The sequence below is a fragment of the Perca flavescens genome, chromosome 18 (genome assembly GCF_004354835.1).
Source record: "Perca flavescens isolate YP-PL-M2 chromosome 18, PFLA_1.0, whole genome shotgun sequence".
Taxonomy (NCBI): domain Eukaryota; kingdom Metazoa; phylum Chordata; class Actinopteri; order Perciformes; family Percidae; genus Perca; species Perca flavescens.
The window spans coordinates 2,371,459-2,390,444 of NC_041348.1; the positions used below are offsets into that span (position 1 = coordinate 2,371,459).

Genomic DNA, 18,986 nt, shown 5'->3' on the forward strand with positions numbered 1-18,986 from the left:
TTGTCAAGAATCTGGGCACTCACCCCTCCTCTTCCCCATCTTCCTGTCTATCCATTCAATCACCCCCTCCCCCGTCGACTCCCCCCCCCCCTCCTATAAGCCACTGTTCTTCCTACTCTGCTCCATGCCCTCCTCTTTTGCCCCTGTAATCTTTTTCTATCTCATTATAACTCCATGCAGACCTCTCTCTCTCTTTGTCTTTCTCTCTCTATCTCTCTCTCTCTATCTCTCTCTCTCTGTCTATTTTGGTGTTCCTCCTGATGAAGGTGACTGTAAAGTGAATCATTATTTCATGATGTGTTGTCTGTACCACGACAGCCTGAGAGAAACAGCAGGTTTGGTTGCCGGCTGAGCGGGGTAAAAGAAGGCTCCTTCAGAAGGAACTGCTCTTCATCTCAACACTCCAGGCTCCTCTTATTTCTTGATACCTTCCTACATCCCCATATCCTTCGTCACAGTTACCTGTGCATCTGTTGCACTTGCCAGGTGTAGTGAAGTGAGTCTGTCTCCAGCCGCACCGTTTCAAATTGTAAAGCTTGTTGTACATTAAATGTGTCCTTGTCAAGGATATGTGCTCCCGCACGTATGTCCCAATCTGTGTGAAACATATTATTAGTCCGCCTCTCCAGCCTCCGCCCGGCCTGTTTCCACTCTCCCGGAGCCGGGGGTGTTTTCATACCGTCTGGGTTCACTTCAGACTTCCAATGACAAAAGGAATGAAAAAAAGCTTTCCCTGAGGCCTTAATACGTGATATTTAGACAGTGTACCCTCCACCTCCTTCATAACCGCCCAGAGCCCCCCCACACACACACACTCCTGCTTCTAATGAACCCCCACCCCATCACCTCCACATCAAATATAGATGCAGCCAGTCCCTCGACGGCTGCCCCCGAAACGCAATAACATAGCTTCAGCTCTGCACAACCATTCTATGAATTATTCACCCGAGTGGGACGTGGACGGGGGCGTGCCATTGGATCAACCCCTCCAAAATGCTTCTTTATTAGGGCTGCACGATATGAAGAAAATATGCGATATTTGATAATGCTGTTGAATATCGCGATAACAATATTACGTGCGATAAATAAACAGATACTGACGTGTGATCGGTTCAAACAAATGTGTCTTTCACAGCCTTTTGAGATGTGTTTATTACTCCAGTTGATATCGCAGTGACGGTAAGAAGACCATATATTGTGCAGCCCTGTTCTTTAGCGCCCTGTCTTTTCTTAGTCATGGCGCACAGGTGGACGCCATCTCATTTAATGTTGAGTTAATCGATTTTCATCTCTTTAAATCCCACTCTTTACATGTTCTGATGCTTTGGGTCTTTGGCTCCAATTAAAGAACATAATGAATTTTGTCCGTCCAGTGTTCTATGAAGAGCCTCTTGAGTTAACTTATTATAGATCTGACTCCACTGCTGGTCACGTCCTGCTCTGTAATTGGATTTTCCCAGAGGGTTCATTGATTTCATGTTGAAAGTGGCTAAAACATGGAAGGAGTTGCTTGGTCTGATATCAACCCTGATACTCAAAATGCATGTTTCCTTGTATGAAAAGTCTATGCATTTTAAAAGACTCTTTGCGACGGTTCATTTTAGTGAAACCATGCAATGAATGGCCTCAGTTTTGGTTGAGGCTTTAGTCGCCTCAGGAGCTGTTTCACTGCAGCCCTCTGGGACGAGGAGTGAGAGACTGGGGGAGTAAACAGCAAAACAGCCCCTACGGCAAGCAGGTGGCGGCTTTTTTTCTGCCAAGGAGGAATAATTAATCAGCAGAGAGGGCTGCGTGAAAAGGAGGGAAGGAAGAGAGAAATAAAGAGATGAAAGAGCCTTCAGTTCAAAGAGAGCAATCAGCGTTGAGCCTCGGCCCTCACTGGGCCTGCACAAGGCTGGAAGGAAGGAGGCAGGCAAATAGGGCTTAGAACTGTCACGGCTCTTTGGACTGACGCAGATTGCATTTAACATGAATCCACTAATCTGATTGCTCAAACGATTAATCTAATTGATTGGAGTTGGTCAGAAAAAACACAGGAATTGAATAACAGAATGTGCTATTTGATGGATTATTGCTGGGGAAGACGTAAGGATTTTGATGGGGATATTTCAAACATAAACCTTGCACGGCAGCTGAATTCTCGCAACATCACGAGATGTACGCGAGAATCACGGGAACACCTATAAATAATAATATTAATAGTATAATACATTTGATTTATGGGCGCCTAGTCTCGCATTGACCAGAGCTTCCTCCACAGCGCTGCAGAGGAAGGTCTTGCTAGTCCACAAAGCATTTATTTCTTACTATTTTTCATCGATGTAGCAAAGGACCTAGCCAGCTAGCTATGTAGGGACATGTCCCCGTTCTCCCATTTGTATCCTACGTGTGTCATTTTCCTTAATTAGGCCTGCAATATCATGTAGTTTTGAAAGTAACCTTCCTATTTAGGGCTTTTCTGTCTCTTGGGGCTGTGTCTGACAAACTCCAACTGGGCCTCTGGTAGCAGCAGATCCAGTTGTTACTGACTGCTTGATGTGTAGTGTAGTGAGGCCTCCACACTGTTTTACATATTGCAGTGGTGAGAGATACCCCTTGTGTGTTGCTGTATTGTTTTTGTCACTTCTGATCCGCCCCCAGTCAGAAGTGACCTACATGCAGCTCCGTGTGACCACCTGTAATGCTTAGCCATATCAATCCCTGATAACACGATCATTTAACAACTGGAAAGGAACAGCTGTCTATCTGGCTCAGAGGGATCAATACATTTTTTTGTCTGCCTGCAGTTTTTGGTCGGTGCTGTGAGCATATAGGACTAGAGATGCTCTGCGGTCTTGCATTGAGCGTTTCATCGCTGCTGTTGTTGCCTGGCGCCCTGCCTGTCCCGCGTCCTGTCACAAGCGGTTACATCACCCCACTGACGGAGCTGTGGTGGCGTGTGCTGCTGCTGCACCGCTGCTTCATGTGTGAGCCGCCCACTTTCACTCTGGGTTTGATGCCAGGTTGTAGACACGGGTCAATTACAAGGAGCACAAATGTGATATTTCATGTCACACAGATCTTCTTTGCTTGTGCAGGTGTCCAAATCCAAACGGCACCTTAAAGGCTCGATTAGACTCCGGAACGGACGCGTCCACAGACAGTAGGTCTGTTAATACAGTACTATCCACTCCTAGGACGCGGTCCACACGCACAGGAGATCACTACGCTACCACTTCACATTTGGTCCGCACAGAGCCTACGTGTATACCCTCTGATGAGAACATTTACGTCACACCCGTGTGCACTTTGACATTATAATTCCAGCTGAAATGTGATATGTGTTATTTAATGTTACTGTTGCAGTGCTGCAGGCCTGCTGAAGCCCCAGCATTGACATTTTAGAACGCTTTTTCTTCTCTCTTATAATTTAAATTACCCATAAATAATTTTTTTCTGTTCTCGGTAAAGATTCCATGACTGTACTGTAGTAGTGCAAAAATGGGTACTTTTGCAAGCACACAAGTATCCTAATTATGATCCGTTTTTTGGAGTATCCAGCTTAGGGCTGGGCAATATATTGATATTATATTGAAATCGATATATGAGACTAATTAGTGTCTTACACTTTGGATGTCGTGATATGACACATGTTGTCTTTACCTGTTTTTTCTGATCTTACCAGACTGTTCTAGCTGCTCTATTATTTGCCTTTACCCACTTAGTCATTATATTCACATTACAGCGGATGACGACAGATGGATGGATGGATTTCCGTGGGATTTATCAGTAGATAGATATTGTGTCATAGTGTTGCTGTTGGGTTACTTTCTGTCATTAGATTGGGCTGTGATTATTTTATTCAGAGTGGTTATTGTTTGTCAGTGACATTGTCAGTTTGTAGAAGAGTGTGGTTCCTCCCTCTGATCCTCTACTTGTTTATTGCTGCTGCTGAGAAGGGGAAGCCCCCACTCCTCTTTTATTATTCTTCTCTCTGTCCTCAGCGTGTCACAAGTGAGTACATGTCCTGCTTCTGGCTGCAGTCAGATGAGGCGACTGAGCCAAAAGACAGAGGGAAGGCAGGGGGGGGAAGAAAGAAAGAGCAGGGAGTGGAATATATATTCGCAAGTGACACATTTGAGGACAGACTGGAGCGGAAGGCCAGACCGGCACTTTGTCTTCCGAGGAGAGCCTGGATTTATCGCCCGTTGTGTCTGCGCTGATACACCATGCCAACACTGGTATTTCATCCCTTGTTTTGCAGAGAAACAATTAGATGGCAATCATTCCTCTGGGAGTACACAACATTGTCCAAGGGTAATCTCGTGCCCCCTCTGGGGTGTGGCGGGTGTCTTTTTTCAAATCTGAGCATTTTATTTCGCCGAGGGAAAGACCATCCTTACATGTAGCTTAGTCATAAATAAACTATTAAGCAAGTAATTCAAGATGTTTTTAGACTTTAATCTGGAGCAGTTCTACATTACTACATCCCTACAAGTACATGTTTACAACAGAAACATTCTTTCGTCTCTAGTTGTCTACAGTGGATGGATTCCTGGGTCATTGCAACCCAATAGTTTCGTCTTATCACAGGCAGGTCCAGCGTTTGTGGAGCTTCACCTAATAGTTGGACTAAAAGTCAGGATATCTCGGCCTCTGCTGCTTCCATTTTGACCATTCTTCTTTGAATCTTTAAAGTAAGGTAGAGTAGCTGTATTTGCAACTTAGAATTCCAGCTTTTAAAGTGGAAAGTCAGAATTTGCAGCTTACCCTGCACTACAGTCAAACGTTTTCTATAGAGAGGATTATGGGAGAGGATGTATCGGTAGACACATTGCACATTAAAAAATATAGTTGAATGTTTTGATAGTGTCCAACACGCGAACGACAGGTAAATATTCTTGCTTTTGGCTTGTCAGACTGACTTTGATTGTTCGGCTCCGTGACTAAACCAGCGTCCAGAAGCCGACAATCTGTCCTCCCACCACTCTGTCCTCCCACCACTCTGTCCCCCCACCACTCCGTCCCCCCACCACTCTGTCCCCCCACCACTCCGTCCCCCCACCACTCTGTCCTCCCACCACTCTGTCCTCCCACCACTCCGTCCCCCCACCACTCTGTCCTCCCACCAGTCTCCATGAGGATCAACAGGGTGACGTTGACAGCACAGCGCCATGCCTCCACATCTCCCCCTCTCTCCGGCCGGCCTCCCTGACATCAGTGTTACAGGAGCCGTTATTCCTCCTGACCAAGAGAGAGACACACACACACACACACACACACACACACACACACTGTGTGAGTCATCCAGAGACCAAGATGTGTGTCAGGCGATAAACAAAAGCTCCCTGCCTCCCAGAGCAGAGTGCTAATCAGTGGAAGGATGTCATCTGTAGAGAAAGCAGTGTGATGCGTTCAGTTCAGCGCGGCCAGACAGCGTGTTTCATCCTATCGATCCATCGTCCAGCTTATAGTGTAGAAGTTGAATTCATTGCCTGCATTAAGGCTCTTTTAGCCTGTTTTTATTTCTCCATCCCACTATCACATGTAATCTGCCACTGTCCCATTCTGTTAGGAGTTATGATCCAAATGTGTCCATCACTCAGTCTGCCTTAACACGCTGTCTTATATGAATCCCTTGAAGTTTTCATCTTAGCGGCACAGTCTTTCTATTTTAATGTAACGCGTTTAGGCTTTTCTAGCCATTTCCCTTCTGATTTACCAGTTTCATCTAACCCAACTTTTCTTTCTCTTGTCGTCCACAGATTATAGATAATGGGCTGTGTGCAATGCAAGGATAAGGAAGCAACTAAACTCACAGACGACCGAGACACCAGCATCTCCCAGGGAGCCGGCTACCGATATGGGGCCGACCCCACGCCACAGCACTACCCCAGCTTCGGGGTCACCGCCATCCCCAACTACAACAACTTCCACGCCCCCGTTGGACAGGGGATGGCGGTCTTCGGGGGGGTCAGCACGTCCTCTCACACTGGAACCCTGAGGACTCGTGGTGGGACGGGTAAGGGATATGTGATGTTCAAAGTTAGTGAGGAACAGTCATGGTCAGTCAGGGGCGTTTCTAGGACTTGAGGAGGTTCAGGGCTTAGCCCGGACCCATTTCAATAAACTGAATGTAATGCAAATCAGCGTTTGGCTTGCCCAGCTTGTTAATAGCCAGTGTATGTTCATTTTAGCTGCCCAGTCTGTAGATGTTAGTTAGATGGCACCAACATTTGGCCGAATCATAACTGGCCTGGCAGAGCATTAAACACTTCATTTCCTGCATTCTGGTGAATTTTGTATGCACCAATTTCTACCTTTTTCTAAATCAATTTATGCTGCAAATATCTGTATGCAAAGGGAAACATAGATTACAATCATATTGCTTTCAACTATTTATTTTCTTGTAGATCAGCTTTTCTAATTATATCGGAGTCTGCACATATAGCCTAGGCATCATTTACTCTTTTCTCATCTTTTGTTGGGGAAGTAAATTCCTCCTTAAATGTGCATATGACAATTATTCACCTCAATGATAAATTCATTCATTTTAATGAATTAATAAACCCCTGGACTGTAATATCCCATCCCATCCGTGAGATTTGGAGGTGTCGTGATATTTTGAGGAAAAATAAAGTTATAATAAGCTATTACAAGAGTACAATCACTATATTTCAGAAGAGAAAGAGCGAGAGCTCCTGGGCTATTCATTAAACATTTGCGGCTGTAGCCGGGGACGCCCGGGGCTAACTCTGTAGTCAGTCAATCCAAATTTTTCTGTTTGCACTTTAAAATATATACTGTAGCTGTGTACTGAAGTCCAACTGAAATCCTGTTTAGTCATCCTTTATCCTCAAAAATAATGTCAATGGGTTTTTCAAACATTTTGTAAATAGTTTTTTATTATTAAAAGGAAGAAAAGGGTCTTTGGGGATCTATCAGAAGGGGCGTGTCCATGTCTGCTGTTGATTAGTCTATATGGATGACGATTGATTTAGGGGATTGCTCCGGTACCACTGGAAGACCGACGGATGTCCATCACCTTCCTCTTTCTTTGTGGATTTGTGAGGACTATGGTTAACTGCTCCTCAGATCTCTGCAGGGTAAATCTAGACAGCTAGCTAGACTATCTGTCCAATCTGAGTTCTCTGTCGACCGACTAAAACTACTTTTGAACGTACACACGTTCCACCAAAACAAGTTCCTTCTCAAGGTTATTTTGCAGAGGCACTGCCATTGCGCCCAAGGCGATTGTGATTGGATTTTTCTCCTATCCTTCCCTCTCAACCCCTTTCATAACACAGCTGTCTATCTAGTTTGCCTAACAGCCACAATCATGCCGCTCAGTCGCGATGCAGAGGAACTCAAACTGCAGTTGGCATCAGAAATCTTATTGATTATCAGTTGATCTTTTGCTAATGTCATTTTCCCCAAATGGGAATTCACAGCTGGTCCTATGACCTTTTCTCCCATCCCGGAGTACTGTGTGGACTAGCCAGACCTTCCTCTGAAGTCCTGTGGAGGAAGGTCCGGCAATGCGAGACTAGTTTTTGATTGACAGCAGCTGGCAGGCTGCCAGAGTGCAGGCCATAGGGAAGGAGAGACAACGTAGGTACGTTAACATGCTGTTTTATGTGCTATGTATGATTAATGCTATGGTAAATGTTTGGTTAGGTTTAGGGACAAAAACAGCTTGATTAGGTTTAGAGAAAGATTGTAGTTGTGGTTAAAATAACTACTCCACAAAGGTTGGGGGGCCTTCATCATCATGGTGACAGCAGTAACAGCTAGGTCACGCTCAGGGAAGGATCCAACGTTGACTCTCGATGTGAAACAGGAAACGAACTGCGGTGGCAAAGTCCAATTATTGGTAGACCTAGTGTCTGTCCTCGCCAACCTTGACCCTACGCAGACTTGAATGTGACTGAAACTGAAACTACCCTGATAAAATTAAAGGCAAAACCAATCACCACAGAAGTAAAGTAGAACCCTGGTCATCTCCAGGGTTACCACAAATGACAGTCAAAAGTGAGGAGTGGTCATCCATTCAAAATCTCTGCAGGAGCACGTTGAGGAGACAGTCAAAGCTCGGAGAGACAAGTGTTTGTTTGCAAGGAGCACAGAAGGAGGAAGTCATTAATTTGAAGGGTACTTCATAGAGCAATGTGTCTTTATTGTTTTGTCAGAACAGGGAAAGTATCTGAAACACAATCCGGAGTGTAAAGGTCATTTCTATTCACTTCTTTCCCACACAGTTACAGCATTTTATGATTCTCGCACACAGCCGCCCACACACACACAACGCAACCACCTCCGAATGCAATAGCACAAACTCTTAGGGATTATTTGTGCAGTTAAAGACTTCCTATGGCATCCCAAAATCCTGACAATCCTCACTCAGAGCCCCAACCCCAGCCCGGCCCTGTCAGGAACGTCCGGCTGGCATTAGCACAGGGCTTTGTGTGCCGGGATCATTGTTTATGTGGGGAATATTCCAACTCAGGATATCCTTTATGTTTGACTGAGCCCAGGCTGCTCTGCAGAGGAACTCAGCATTTCCACTCAACTTAGCAGGAGTCCTCTCCCTCAAAGTGTGGATTATTTTCTGCGCTGTATAATCCAAATCCACTCAGTGGCAGCGGAGCAGAAAGGGGAGCAGATAGAGTTTAGCTTTTTTTAATTTTCTTCTGGTGGGGAATTTGGACATAAGCCGCCCTTCCCTCTCAACCCCTTTCATAGCACAGCTGCCTATCTAGTTTTCCTAACAGCCACAATCATGCTGCTCAGTCGCACTGCAGAGGAACCCAAACTGCAGTTGGCACCGGAAATCTTATTGATTATCAGTTGATATTTTGCTAATGCCATTTTCCCCAAATGGAAATTCACAGCTAGTCCTCCTATGACCTTATGTAGCTAATTGGGTAGGATCCCAGCAGACGACTCTGAGATGAATCAATAAAGCAGTTCATACCTAACGCCCACCTCTGCTAACCGAATGGAACATTCAAGCAGTGCGAACCACAGCTGTGATGCATTCAGGGTCTGGTTATGTTGTGAATGGGGCTGGATATATATCGTCCCTGATTTGACACTGAATAAATTCAGTATTGATTTGATTAGGTTTTTTCAGTTATATTACCAATTTTGCTTGGCTATGAAAGAGATTCTCAGACAACCCATGCTGTACAAGGAACCCTCTAACCTGGTGAATTATTAAAAATATACATGTCGATATTAAGAATTGATCCCAAAGCAGTTACATTAATGTACTTTTTTATTTTTACATGAACACACTACAGCAGTCAACCCAATAAAGTGCAACACCACCGACTCTACAGTCAGTGAGTTTTGAGTGACCAGAGAAATTGTTCAAGTGTTTCTCCCTTGCCAAGATTTTGCCTTACTTTGGAGCATTATTTAGCATGACATGGAATCCTTGGAGCCTCTTAAAAGATCAAATTTGGGATTTTATGACACAATATCGAATGATTTGAAATGAAGATCGATTTGAGTCAGAAAATGTATTTCTTTAAACCCTGCCCTAGTTGTGAAGTGATTGGATCAGACAGTCGACTCTCTTTTCTCCCTGTTCGTTATCACATGCACAGCAGCAGGTCCTCTCTATCTGCAGTCCTATCAGCGAGAGCCTCACATACCCTCTTCATATCAACACTGTTTCCCAGAAAGCCTTAGTCTAGAGTCAAATGACTTGGGAAATAAAAAAAAATGTGATCAAGAGAGTTTAAGTGAACTTTGAAGAAGTGCCCATTTAACTTCCATTTGTCAAACACTCGGAGGCACGAAACAGCTTCAGCCTCCGAGCTGAGCTAACCGCTCTGAGTGCTCCTTTTGTCTCATGTGCTCTGTGATGAGAAGAGACAACTCAAACTAAGATAGTCAGTCAGATAGAGATCTAAGCCCTTTTAAAGGTTTAAAGTGTATTACATGCTTCATCATTGTAGCCATCATTTCTATTTGTAATTATAATACTACTCACTAAATCAATTGTTGAGATCTGGGAATGTCACGACTTTGCTAAAATGAAGCGTGATGGTGCAAGAAATACAAGAGTCACACGATCAGACCAGTTGGAAACAAACCCAATTGCCCCTCACCCTCTAGACTTGCTGACTCAGTGGACAGTTTTAAACAGAAACTCAAAATGTATCTTTTTAATGTAGCCTCTAACATCTCTTTAAGATTGTCTCTTATTTTTAGATATAGTAACACCCATTTTCACCCTTCCCCCATGTGTATGTGTGTGATTTTAAACTTGTGTTTTTGTTTTTTTTCTGCTGAATTGCAAAGCACTTTGTGCTGCATTCTGTGCATGAATGGTCCTATATGAAAAATGTTAACTAATTCAGCGTCTCCTTACCAGACACTGGCATCCTATTCAGAGTACAGCTGCTGTGTTGTCTAAATAGTGAGGTATCCTAAAACACAAGCTGATGTGCTGTAGCTTAAAGGGGAGTTCCTCCATACTCTGCCATCAAGAAGGGACTGTTGTAAGGTTTTATCTTTCCTAAGTGACATGACTAATATAGTCTAAAGTAGACATGGGATGGACATCTCTTCAATTTACTGAAGCCTCAGTCAGCAGAACTGTATTTAGTGCATTCAATTAAAATACATAACCCCCAAAGTAGTGTATTGCCCGGGAGTTTCACACTTTGCTAGTTTTGCACTGGCAGATTTCATCTTTCCACACCTCTCTTGCTGTAGTGTGAAAATAGTTTCAGTTTTTCCCGTTATCACTAGATAGGCCGACAGCATGAGAGATAAGCTTTTTGGAAATTGTGCAAAAACTTTAAGTTACACACTTTTCAGTACCTTCTGAATTCTGCTCTGTCTCAGCCACTGTGATGCTCCCAGTCTGGTGCCTCAGTAGAGATATTGGTCTTTATCTAGAGAGGTTTTTAGTCTGCCTGATCCGCTTGACATTAGCACCCGCAACACTGTCACTTTCACTAGCCACTTTGGCGGGTGGCATGCCTTTATATTGTAACACTGGTGGCTGCGACCCAGTGTGCAGTGGCATAGACTGTATAAGGTGTAGGTTTGTAGAAGTACAGAGAGAGCATGCAGCAGGACAATCTAGCAGGACAATCTAGCAGGACAATCTAGCAGGACAATCTAGCAGGACAATCTGGCAGGACATTCTGGCAGGACAATCTGGCAGGACATTCTGGCAGGACAATCTAGCAGGTCAATCTGGCAGGACATTCTGGCAGGACATTTGGTCTGCGTGCTCCACTTCCCGTCACTGAGGGCGCGTGCCGGCTGCTTAGTGACATGCGAGCGCTGCACGTCACTTTTAACTGCTTTCAATCGTGATATGAGACTAAATATCGTCTTAGATTTTGGATATTGTAATATGACATAAGTACCGGTATTGTCTTTTCCTGGTTGTAAAGGCTGCATTACAGTAAAGTGATGTACTTTTCTGAACTTACCAGATTGTTGTAATTGTTCTATTATTTGCCTTTACCCACTTAGTCATTATATCCATATAACTGATGATTAAAAATCTCATTGTGTAAATATTTTGTGAAAGCACTGATAGTCAACACTACAATATCGTTGCGGTACCGATATCAAGGTATTTGGTCAAAAATATTGTGATATTTGATTTTCTCCATATCACCCAGCCCTAGTTGTGATTTAGGTGTTTACAGTACTCATTTACATTTTAAAGGGTTGTAAATCTGGTTCTTCAAGTTAATTGTCCACTTTATTCAAATAAAACCGATTAAAGCGTAATTTTCCACAGTGGCTGGTGGGCAAAAAAGTTCATGTCCAGCCCTGCTGATCGGAGTCCAACTAGACTGAGGCAGCCCAAATCCCAGCTTCTGTCAGTGGACCGTCCAATGTCTGAAACACTTAGTGTCTGGATTCACATTTCTGTCAGTTCATGCAGTTCAGGCGCTGGATTTGCCTGAGATAAGCAGAAACACTTGCATGGAAGGGCAATGTTGCACCTTGCCAATGGCGCTGCAACTTTGTTGTAGGGAGCTAGCTGATGCTCTTATTAGGAGAAACACACACAAGTCAACCAGTACAGGGCTCAGTGTCTTATTCCCTGCCAGTGGTTAGACAGGGAGTTCATTTACAGATGGAGTTGTCAAACTACTACATAGCCCTGTAACCACAATTAAAAGAGAACAAATGATTCATCTTTTTAGAGTGTAATTTTACATTTTGTGTTAATTTAATTGAAGCAGTATTGAAATGAGAGCCAGATTAGGTTTAGTTTGGCCCTGAGGAGTTTATTTCTTTAGTACAAATATTTTCTTCAGTTTCTTCTCTGTTGTCTCCTAATCATGGACTATTAGTTATGTTTATGTTCTCCCCACCGAACCTAAAAGGGTAGTTTAACAATTTTAGTTTTTCTTTTATTTGTATTGTTAACCTCCTGCTGCGATCTGTTAAAGTAAAAGATTATGCTTTTTGGCTTTTTCCCTTTCCTTTATAGTGTTATATATCTTTTTTGCGCATTTGATATAGGTTTACAAAGTGAAAAAGCCCAAAGTCCCCCCCAAAGGGACTTACCATCTCCAACAGAAAACACTGTTCACAAACTGCTCCAAACAGCTCTATTGTAGTCCAGCCTTTACTTCAGAGACCAACGTGGTCACTTTGGAACACACGTTATAATGCTCGCCTAGGTGCTATTGTGGCACGCCCTCATACTCTGCTTCTGACTGGCTAGTAGTCCTTACTTAGGTACTGTCAGGACACGCCCTCATACTCTGCTTCTGACTGGCTAGTAGTCCTTACCTAAGTACTGTCAGGGCACGCCCTCATACTCTGCTTCTGACTGGCTAGTAGTCCTTACTTAGGTACTGTCAGGACACGCCCTCATACTCTGCTTCTGACTGGCTAGTAGTCCTTACCTAAGTACTGTCAGGGCACGCCCTCATACTCTGCTTCTGACTGGCTAGTAGTCCTTACCTAGGTACTGTCAGGGCACGCCCTCATACTCTGCTTCTGACTGGCTAGTAGTCCTTACCTAGGTACTGTCAGGACACACCCTCATACTCTGCTTCTGACTGGCTAGTAGTCCTTACTAGGACTGTCGCGATAGTCAATAAATCGAGTTATCGCACGATAAAAAAAAATGAGCTCGATAATTTTTCCGGCCGCGATAATTCCCATGTTTGTTTGTTTTCCTCGTCTCTCTCTACCAGAGAGACTGGAGGAACACTCTCGGTTCCTGAGCGTAACGAGGAGTGAACACTCTTGTCAGTCGCATGGTCTTTGTGTGGGCGGGACTCCAGGCCGAGAGAGAGAGACAGAAAAACGCTAGTTGAGAGTTGGAGCAGGGTTTCCCGCAGCACTTTGCAGTTAAGGCGGCGTCAAAAAAAAAAAAAAAAGTATATGAGCGATATCCACCGTGTTACTCGGCGTCCCGTTTTCTTCCTTTCATTCCAAACCACGCAACTGACAACCTGCAGGTGGAGGGGGGGACAGGCTCGGACATACACGCCGCTGGACTCGTCAGTCTCGCAAGCGGTTTCAGGAAAGTGGCTGCATGTGTCCGACAATGCACAGAACATTAACGGTACAAGCCTACAGCTGTCCACGGACTGTGTGTGTGTGTGTGTGTGTGTGTGTGTGTGTGTGTGTGTGTGTGTGTGTGTGTGTGTGTATGTGTCGGCCCGCCCCCACGAAGCTCCGACCTGAAGAGGAGCAGAAGCCGCACCTTCGCCAAAATGAAGACTGAAAAACAGAACTATTTTGGTACATTTACTGGCCATGTGGCATATAGCCATACAGATAGATTTAATTTATTAATTATATATTATTTAAATTTAATATTTAGTGTTAAATAATTGTAAAATGTAGTACAGAGTCTGTAGTCTGAGAACTTACGTGTCACAAACGGCAATCCCACAACTGTACATCAGCGTGAAAGACGACATACTAAAGGAGATCACAGACATATTGTGGATATTTAAAATGTCTTCCAGTTCCAGTGTTAAATATTCTTTAGAAATAAGTATATTGATCTTTGAAAAGGTGTACCTGCATTATTATGCCATTATCATTATATTAGATGCAAATGGTCTCTCGATGACAATATTATCGTTTATCGCAATAATTTCTGAGACAATTTATCGTCCAGCAAAATTTGTTATCGTGACAGGCCTAGTCCTTACCTAGGTACTGTCAGGGCACGCACTCATACTCTGCTTCTGACTGGCTAGTAGTCCTTACCTAGGTACTGTCAGGACACGCCCTCATACTCTGCTTCTGACTGGCTAGTAGTCCTTAACTAGGTACTGTCAGGACACACCCTCATACTCTGCTTCTGACTGGCTAGTAGTCCTTACCTAGCTACTGCACATGTGCAACTCCCAACAAAGATAGAAGTGAGAGGTCTCACTCTGTAGCTCAAACAGAGAGCTCAACGCACAGGGTGAAAAGAGGAGCTGCAGCAATGTGCAGTACAACAAAAATATGGTCCATCCATCCATCCATCTTCGTCCGCTTATCCGGTGTCGGGTCGCGGGGGGAGCAGCTCCAGCAGGGGACCCCAAACTTCCCTTTCCCGAGCAACAATAACCAGCTCCGACTGGGGGATCCCGATGCGTTCCCAGGCCAGGTTGGAGATATAATCCCTCCACCTAGTCCTGGGTCTTCCCGAGGCCTCCTCCCAGCTGGGCGTGCCTGGAACACCTCCCTAGGGGAGGCGCCCAGGGGGCATCCTTACCAGATGCCCGAACCACCTCAACTGGCTCCTTTCGACGCGAAGGAGCAGCGGCTCTACTCCGAGCTCCTCAGGGATGACTGAGCTTCTCACCCTATCTCTAAGGGAGACGCCAGCCACCCTCCTGAGGAAACCAATTTCGGCCGCTTGTACCCTGGATCTCGTTCTTTCGGTCATGACCCAGCCTTCATGACCATAGGTGAGGGTAGGAACGAAAACTGACCGGTAGATCGAGAGCTTTGCCTTCTGGCTCAGCTCTCTTTTCGTCCTGGCGGTGCGATAGATTGAATGTAATACCGCACCCGCTGCGCCAATTCTCCGACCAATCTCCCGCTCCATTGTCCCCTCACTCGCGAACAAAACCCCAAGGTACTTGAACTCCTTCACTCGGGGTAAGGACTCATTCCCTACCCGGAAAAAATTATTCCATCGGTTTCCTGCTGAGAACCATGGCCTCCGATTTAGAGGTGCGGATCCTCATCCCAACCGCTTCACACTCGGTTGCGAACCGATCCAGTGAGTGCTGAAGGTCACAGGCCGATGATGCCATCAGGATCACATCATCTGCAAAGAGCAGCGATGAGATCCCCAGCCCACCGAACTGCAACCCCTCCCCACCCCGACTACGCCTCGATATCCTGTCCATAAATATTACAAACAGGATTGGTGACAAAGCGCAGCCCTGGCGGAGGCCAACCCTCACCTGAAACGAGTCCGACTTACTGCCGAGAACCCGGACACAGCTCTCACTTTGGTCGTACAGAGATTGGATGGCCCTGAGAAGAGACCCCCTCACCCCATACTCCCGCAGCACCTCCCACAGTATGGAGTATGTAGACCGGTTGGGCATACTCCCAGGCTCCCTCCAGGATCCTTGCGAGAGTGAAGAGCTGGTCCGTTGTTCCGTTGATCGGCCGAACCCTCCTTTCCAGCACCTTGGAGTAGACTTTACCAGAGAGGCTGAGAAGTGTGATACCCCTGTAATTGGCACACACCCTCTGGTCCCCCTTTTTAAAAAGGGGAACCACCACCCCAGTCTGCCACTCCTTTGGCACTGTTCCAGACTTCCACGCAATGTTGAAGAGTCGTGTCAACCAGGACAGCCCCTCCACACCCAGAGCCTTGAGCATTTCTGGACGGATCTCATCAATCCCCGGGGCTTTGCCACTGTGGAGTTGTTTGACTACATCAGTGACTTCCACCTGGGAAATCGACGACAATCCCCCGTTATCCTCCAGCTCTGCCTCTAACATAGAGGCCGTATTAGTCGGATTCAGGAGTTCCTCAAAGTGCTCCTTCCACTGCCCTATTACCTCCTCAGTTGAGGTCAACAGTGTCCCATCCTTACTGTACACAGCTTGGATGGTTCCCCGCTTCCCCCTCCTGATGTGGCGAACAGTTTTCCAGAAGCACTTTGGTGCCGACCGAAAGTCCTTCTCCATGTCTTCTCCAAACTTCTCCCACACCCGCTGCTTTGCCTCTTTCACGGCAGAGGCTGCAGCCCTTCGGGCCCTTCGGTACCCTGCAACTGCCTCCGGAGTCCCCCGGGATAACATATCCCGGAAAGACTCCTTCTTCAGTCGGACGGCTTCCCTGACCACCGGTGTCCACCACGGTGTTCATGGGTTACTGCCCCTTGAGGCACCTAAGACCCTAAGACCACAGCTCCTCGCCGCAGCTTCAGCAATGGAAACTTTGAACATTGTCCACTCGGGTTCAATGCCCCCAGCCTCCACAGGGATGCACGAAAAGCTCCGCCCGGAGGTGTGAGTTGAAAGTCTGTCGGACAGGGGCCTCCTCCAGACGTTCACAATTTACCCGCACTACACGTTTGGGCTTACCAGGTCTGTCCAGAGTCTTCCCCCACCCCCTGACCCAACTCACCACCAGATGGTGATCGGTTGACAGCTCTGCCCCTCTCTTCACCCGAGTGTCCAAAACATACGGCCTCAGATCAGATGAAACGATTATGAAATCGATCATTGACCTTCGGCCTAGGGTGCTCTGGTACCAGGTACACTTATGAGCATCCCTATGTTCGAACATGGTGTTCGTTTTATATATATAAAGTATCGAGTATCAAAAAATGCCTCGTCTTTCTATACCTAAGGAGTAAATCTCATTGCGTCAGTGAGCCAATAAGCACGCAGCATGTTTCTACCAAGATCTAATAATGTCTGTGATTGGCTGTCTAACGTTACGCGTCGTAGAGACACGCAGGAAAAACTCTACGTTACACAGAGGCGACTCAAGTAGAAGGAGCTGGAAAAGAAATACAAAGATTTAGTTTTATAAAATTGGTATCGAAAAAGGTATCGTTTAGGAACCGGTATCAAAGTCACGCTACTGGTATCAGAATTTTTTTAATGATACCCAGCCCTAATTACAGCAGATGTTACCAACACGACAAGACAAATGAGTTTAGTGTGCTTGGAACTGACTTGTTTGTAAAATCTGTAACTGACAATAACAGAAGTGTTATAGCTGTTCAGAAGGACCATAGGAAGGCCGGGCATAAAGCCTGCTGCACTAGCTTCTCCCGGGCTGCATCTCACTGACCCCCTGATCTCTCTCCAAAAATGATCTCCCTTTTACATGTCTTGTAGGCTTGACACAGAAAATCGAGTGTCTATACAGGAAAGCCCCAAACATTATCAAACTCAGCCAATCCATCAAGTAGAGGTTGAGATTTTTCATTGGATGATTTAAGGTTTGACATGCTGCTGGCACCAGATAAAAAGTTATTATGATTCCAGGTTTACTTCCTTAATATGTGGCCCACTAAATATGCGCAGTAGTGTTTCTCCTGCTGGCCCCGCCCACAAGTTCCGGCTCGACCCATAGATTTTACATTGTGCTGACGTCACAGGTTTTTAAATAGCTTTTCTCGGCTAGCGGAAACTTTTGCAATTATGAAAAGCCCATGGATCAAAAATTCTGAATATAAAGGGTCACAACCGACCTCGTTTGCAGTTCTCTTTTCCAATGCTGGCCCACGGGAAATCTCCTTTCTGGGGTCACAGGGGGATTTCTCAGGGCAATACCGCAAGTGGCTACCGGGAAATAATTTGGAAAGGGTGAGCGCTGTTCCCGGTGGGCTGGATTCATCCTGTGGGATAGAGCTGAAGATCTTTGCCCGGACCCGACGGGTTTGGTCGTGTTCGGTCTTAATTTCTATCATTTTACACGGGCTCGGGCCGGGCTCGGTCTTGCGCTCCGGGTTGCGCGGTAAATGAGCGGTCAGGTGATGCATTTCAATTAGCACAAAAATGGATGCTGAGGAGGTGAAAGGGAGGCTGGCCTCTGGAGGACTTCTTTTATTTCTTTGTTTCAACTTCCAAGTGGCCTTTAGCCTACGTTAGTAGAATAAATTATGTTACAAAATTTAGAAATGACTCATTCTTGACAAAAGGCAAAAGAGCTGTGTTGGGCTGTAAAAGGGTTCAGGCTTTTAAAAATCTGTCAATCAAAGTGTACTTGTCGGGTTCGGGCCGAATTCTGTCAGGCTCGGGCCTTGTCGGGCCGAACATTGAAGGCCCGATTACAGATCTAATGTAGGGAACATTCAAATGTTTCTAAATGTTCTTGTAATCCATCCAATAGTTGTTGAGATATTTCAGTCTGGACCAACATTGCTCTCCGTAGAGCCCTGCTGCTCGCATGGCTAAAAATAAGGACACGTTTCTCCTGCAGAAACAGCTTTCATCGTTGGGAAACCCTTCCTGTCTTCATTCAATTTGATCATCAATTCTAACCTGTAAAATCTGATGAGTTGCTAGCAGTGGTGGAATGTAACTAAGTACATCTACTCCAGTACTGTACTTCAGTCCAAATGTTGAGGTACTTGTACTTTACTTGAGTCTTTTCTTTTCATGCCACTTTCTACTTCTCGTCATTTCAGAGAGAAATATTGGACTTTTTACTCCACTACATTCATCTGTTACGGCTTTAGTTACTAGTTACTTTACACATTAAGATGTCTGCACACAAAACACATGTTCTTTAAAAAATATTATGTTTTATTATTACTACCAAACAACGTAACAGCCTATAAGTCAAGCTGAAATGATCATTAAACACACAACTGTTTGGCTCCTTTCCAGCTTCGGAAATGGGAGGATTGTTCTGCATTGAGTAATTTTACTTTATTACTTTAAGTGCATTTTCCTTATCACACTTACAGAGTTTTTCTTAAGTAACATTTCAACACAGGACTTTTATTTGTAACAGAGTATTTTTTTACTGTGAGGTATTAGTACTTTTACTTAAGTAAAGGATCTGAACACTTCTT

At 45.1% G+C, this 18,986-nt stretch overlaps 1 protein-coding gene across 3 annotated transcripts in view; it reads left to right on the top strand.

Annotated features, from left to right (window-relative positions):
- Window positions 1-18,986, top strand: part of fynb (FYN proto-oncogene, Src family tyrosine kinase b) — a 98,639-nt gene that overhangs the window by 41,814 nt on the left and 37,839 nt on the right. For all 3 annotated transcript variants that reach the window (XM_028604527.1, XM_028604528.1, XM_028604529.1), the window contains one exon: window positions 5,745-6,001. In XM_028604527.1, coding sequence (XP_028460328.1) covers window positions 5,755-6,001 — 247 coding nt within the window. In that variant the 5' untranslated portion in view covers window positions 5,745-5,754. The remainder of the gene's footprint in view (window positions 1-5,744; window positions 6,002-18,986) is intronic.